The sequence below is a fragment of the Diachasma alloeum genome, unplaced genomic scaffold, assembly GCF_001412515.2.
Source record: "Diachasma alloeum isolate Michigan unplaced genomic scaffold, Dall2.0 Dall_scaffold_01433, whole genome shotgun sequence".
NCBI classification, from domain to species: domain Eukaryota; kingdom Metazoa; phylum Arthropoda; class Insecta; order Hymenoptera; family Braconidae; genus Diachasma; species Diachasma alloeum.
The window spans coordinates 105615-110403 of record NW_021681531.1 but is presented as its reverse complement, the minus strand read 5'-3'; the positions used below and the strand labels follow the sequence as shown (position 1 = coordinate 110403).

Below are 4789 nucleotides of genomic sequence, written 5' to 3'. Positions count from 1 at the left end.
GTTCCATGAAAGCCTAACCCCAGCTCCTATATCTACGTATAGCCAGTAGGGGGCATTCGCACAGAATATGTGCGGCATCCTCTCTACCGTCCCCGAATAGTCTACAGCCTGCCTGTTCAGCTAGCTTCATGTTATACAGGTGAGCCCTGAGGGTAGTGTGGCCTGTGAGAAGTCCTATCGCAACCCTCAGATTTTTCCTGTCCAGCGCCAGACGTTCTCTAGGCCTTCTATTTGACTGCTCCCCCATAAACAGTTTAGCCTGTCTACAGGTTGTGCTAGTTCGCCAGCGTTTTTCGAATTCCCGCTGTAGGTGATCTTTTATGATCTTTTTTCCCACTGCGAAAGGCACACCAATCAGACCTTCCGGAGGAACGCCTTCCATTCCTCTTCTGGCCTGCCAGTCCGCCTCTTCGTTACCCTGTATTCCGCGGTGGCCCGGAAGCCAGGTTACGGTGACTTTATTCCTCTCCCCTAAAGTGGCAAGTGCTTGCATACACTCCCACACCACTTTTGAATTAGTACTGGCTTTCTCCAGTGCTTTTATGGCCGCCTGGCTGTCGCTGCAGATGAAGNTTCCGGAGGAACGCCTTCCATTCCTCTTCTGGCCTGCCAGTCCGCCTCTTCGTTACCCTGTATTCCGCGGTGGCCCGGAAGCCAGGTTACGGTGACTTTATTCCTCTCCCCTAAAGTGGCAAGTGCTTGCATACACTCCCACACCACTTTTGAATTAGTACTGGCTTTCTCCAGTGCTTTTATGGCCGCCTGGCTGTCGCTGCAGATGAAGATTTTCATCCCTTCCATCTCTTTTGCTACCAGGTGCTCGGCACACTTGGCTATGCCTAACACCTCGGCTTGAAAAACTGTTGCATGCTGGTCCAGGGGGAAGCTTTCCCCGAAACCATCCTTCAATCGATAGATCCTTGCCCCAAAGCCTTCATTGTAGCCAGATCCATCGGTAAACCAGTAATCCTCCTTGGGTCCTGGTTTAAGTTTTGAATCTAGCCACTTCTCTCTGGATGGTATTCTTGTTTTAAAGGCTTTGTTAATTTGACATTTTCTCTGAATCCTGTCAGGCTTGTCCGTGAGGGGATTTGCATTAATCAAGCCAAGTTGGATATGACCTTGGCCTGTCGATTTACAATCCTGCTGACACCGTAGTCTGCAGGCTATTGTGCTTGCACAGCTAATTACTCTGAGATGCAAAAGCAGGATACTGAGTGCTATTTCTAGCGCCTCAGTAGGTGTGGTCTTCATGGCCCCCGTCGCGACCCTCAGGAAAGTTCCCTGTAGGCCCTGCAACAGGTTCCTTATTTCCACCCTTCCTCCCCTTGGCCACCAGACTACCTCAGCATACATTAGCCTTGGTAACAATACGATCTGATAGAGCTACAGTGTCATTATGGCGTTTAGCCCCCAGTTTTTCCCAATGGCCCTTCTGCATGCCCACATCGAGGCAAACACTTTGCTTCTCTGTGTATAGATGTGATCCGTCCAACTGAGTTTATTATATAGAATTACTCCCAGATACTTTACTTTGTTGGTGTAGTTTACTACCGAGCCGTTCACTATTAAGGGTCTGATCGTCTCTGGTTTGTATTTTTTCGTGAAGACTAGGACTGTGGTCTTGGCGGGATTCACCGAGAGGTCAATTTCCCTGCACCAGCTCTCAACGATGTCAAGTGCCATCGCCATCAGGTCTCTGAGCACCCTCAGAAAACCGCCTCTAACTACTATTGCCAGATCATCGGCAACGCCAATGACATGGCACCCCGCTCCACGCAGCCTTTCCGGAAATTCGTTCACAACCAAATTCCACAGCAGAAGTGAGAGAACTCCCCCCTGCGGACATGCTCTGACTGGGCACTTTTCTATATAGCTTTGTCCATGATTAGCCGACAGTCTTCTGCCCCTTAACATGGTCTGTGTCCAAGCAATGATCGTCCTAGGGATCCCATGCTTCTTCATAGCTTCTTCCATGGTTTCGTTCGAGGTGCTGTCAAAAGCTTCCTCAACATCCAAGAAGGGTCCTATGGCATATCCCTTGGCAGCGAATTGTCCCTCCACGAGTCCCACCAGATGGTGCAGGGCGGTATCCGTGGGTCTATCCTCTCGATACGCATATTGAGAGGGAGAGAGGGGGCTCGCTACCAAGGGCCCCGTTTTTATGAATTGGTCCACACGTCTTTCCAGCCTCTTCAATATGAAGGATGTAAGACTTATTGGGCGGAAGTCCTTTGGTTTAATATACCCAACCTTGCCCGGCTTTGGAATGAAGACTATCTTACTCTCGTTTCATGACCTCGGAACATGTCTCAGTGCTATACTGGCCCTGGAGATTTTGGTGAGGGGTCCTATGATGTTCTCCATCCCCTCTTGTAGCAGCGCCGGGAAAATCCCATCTGGCCCTGCCACTTTATAAGGCTCAAAGGTCTTTACAGCGCATTTGACTCCCCACAGTTGCACAATTTTGCCAGCCAAGGACCAGTCGTGAGTTTCGTGTTCGCCCCTTCGACTTCGGCTGGATTCTGTATCTCCTCCCCGGGATTCGGTGAATCCCGGAAAGTTTGTTCTCATTAGGAATTTCAATGTTTCCTCCATTGTCTCCGTATTGCTCCCATCCGGTGCTTGTAGGCTCCCTAGATATGTGGTCTTGTTTGTACCAAGTATTTTCGCCAGCCTGGCAGTTTCTGATTGGCTCTCAATCGTGCTCGTGAAAGCCTTCCAGCACCTGTCTTTGGCGGCTTTTATTGCCTTGTTGTACTTTGCGAGAAGTCCCCTGTAAGTCGTCCAGGCTTCTTCCTTACGGGACCTTCTCTCGCATTCTTTGCCTTGTTCAAAGCCCTTCTGGTTTCATTCCTGAGTCCCCCAAGTTCATCTTCCGACCACCAGGTTATCTCAGTCTTCCGCCTTCTGGGCAACAACTTATAGTTTTCCTCATATGAGTCAATTATCACTCGGTGCAAGACGCTAGAGGCCTCTTCCAGTTGCTTCTTGCTGCCAAATCTGAGAGAAATCATCCTCAGCCTAAGTGCTAGACTCTTCCGATAATTTCTTCAGTCGGTCCGCCGTGGGTTTCTGCTCCATTCCGTCACTTCCTCAAAAAGACCGGACATTCTTATGGTTCTATGATCCGAGGCCGAGAGGTCCTTTGAGACCCTCCAGTCTCCAACCAACCCAGCCACATCATCTGTTGCCAGAGTTATGTCTAGTACTTCCTGTCGCCTACTGTCCATGAAAGTTGGTTCTGTCCCCCTGTGTGCCGAGCACTTGGTAGCAAAAGACACGGAAGGGATGAAAATCTTCATCTGCAGCGACAGCCAGGCAGCCATAAAAGCACTGGAGAAAGCCAGTACTAATTCTAAAGTGGTGTGGAAGTTTATGCAAGCACTTGCCACTTTAGGGGAGAGGCATAAAGTCACCCTAACGTGGCTTCCGGGCCACCGCAGAATACAGGGTAACGAAGAGGCGGACTGGCAGGCCAGAAGAGGAATGGAAGGCGTTCCTCCGGAAGGTCTGATTGGTGTGCCTTCCGCAGTGGGAGAAAAGATCTTAAAAAATCACCTACAGCGGGAATTCGAAAAACGCTGGCGAACTAGCACAACCTGTAGACAGGCTAAACTGTTTATGGGGGAGCAGTCAAATTGAAGGACTAGAGAACTTCTGGCGCTGGACAGGAAAAATTCGAGGGTTGCGATAGGACTTCTCACAGGCCACACTACCCTCAGGGCTCACCTGTACAACATGAAGCTAGCTGAACAGGCAGGCTGTAGACTATGCGGGGACGGTAGAGAGGACGCCGCACATATTCTGTGCGAATGCCCCCTACTGGCTATACGTAGATATAGGAGCTGGGGCCAGGCTTTCATGGAACCAGCTGACCTAAATGAAGTAGCGGTGACCAGCCTCATTAGCCTAGTGAAAGACACAGGGCTGGGGCTGGTGGACTTCCCAGCATAAGGCGGAAGTTACAAAAAATCGTATGATTTAGGTGACTCTGGGCAAGAAATTGACCGGCTGCATTACTCTAAATTCTAAATTCTTAAAAATGGGGTATCGTCAGAGGAAGCATAGGGTTTAGAATACCGACTTATTTTTATCAAATAAGTCAGGAAAGTAGGTCAGGGAGTCGGGATTTCTAAAGAATAAGTGAGGATTCTAAACCCTTTGCTTCATCTAACGGTACCCCACTTTTCGCTGTTTTGTAGTGATGTGCGTACGCTAGCGTGCTTTTCTGACTGACCCCCCACTCCTCTCACACCGAGACTATTCAAAACTTGTGCGAAGAAAAGGTTTGAGTGTCCCCTCCTTCACTGTAATGTTCATGTGGGTAGGTATATGTTCCTAAGTGGACTATAGCTTAAAATACGGCACTTTTTCGAGTATTACTAGTTGAAAAATTTTTTTTCTCTGTCAAAGAAAGAAAATCACTCGTTTAAAGAAGAACGACTGCCAAATAATTATTCTCCTTTGGTAAAAATACCGGTCATAATATCCCCAAGTTACCTCTATAATTTCAGATTTTAAAAAATTAAGTTTTTGAGTAATCGCAGTTTGAAAAAAAAATTGATTTTGTCATGACAGCTCTAAAAATTGAATAAATTGAACTCAATGGCGCTCATTTTGAAACTTTTTCAATTACCATTTAATGTGTGAAAACGAAAATTCCATTCCTAATGATTCAATTGAATTATTTCATCTTTTTATGAAACAATGAAAATGCAAGTGGAAAAAGTGAAATTTTTTTGGGAAATCATAACTCGCTAAGAAAAAAATCGAATTGTTCTAAAAA

The 4789-nt window shown here is 47.5% G+C and overlaps 1 protein-coding gene across 1 annotated transcript; it reads right to left on the bottom strand.

Annotated features, from left to right (window-relative positions):
* Positions 1-540: 540 nt before the first annotated feature.
* Positions 541-2309, bottom strand: LOC107046483. The gene is made up of 4 exons (XM_015269107.1): positions 2286-2309; positions 1555-2193; positions 1355-1495; positions 541-1293 (listed from the first exon to the last, which is right to left on the bottom strand). The coding sequence occupies exons 1-4, from the start codon at positions 2307-2309 to the stop codon at positions 541-543; spliced, it is 1557 nt and encodes a 518-aa protein (XP_015124593.1).
* Between the last annotated feature and the right edge of the window lie 2480 nt (positions 2310-4789).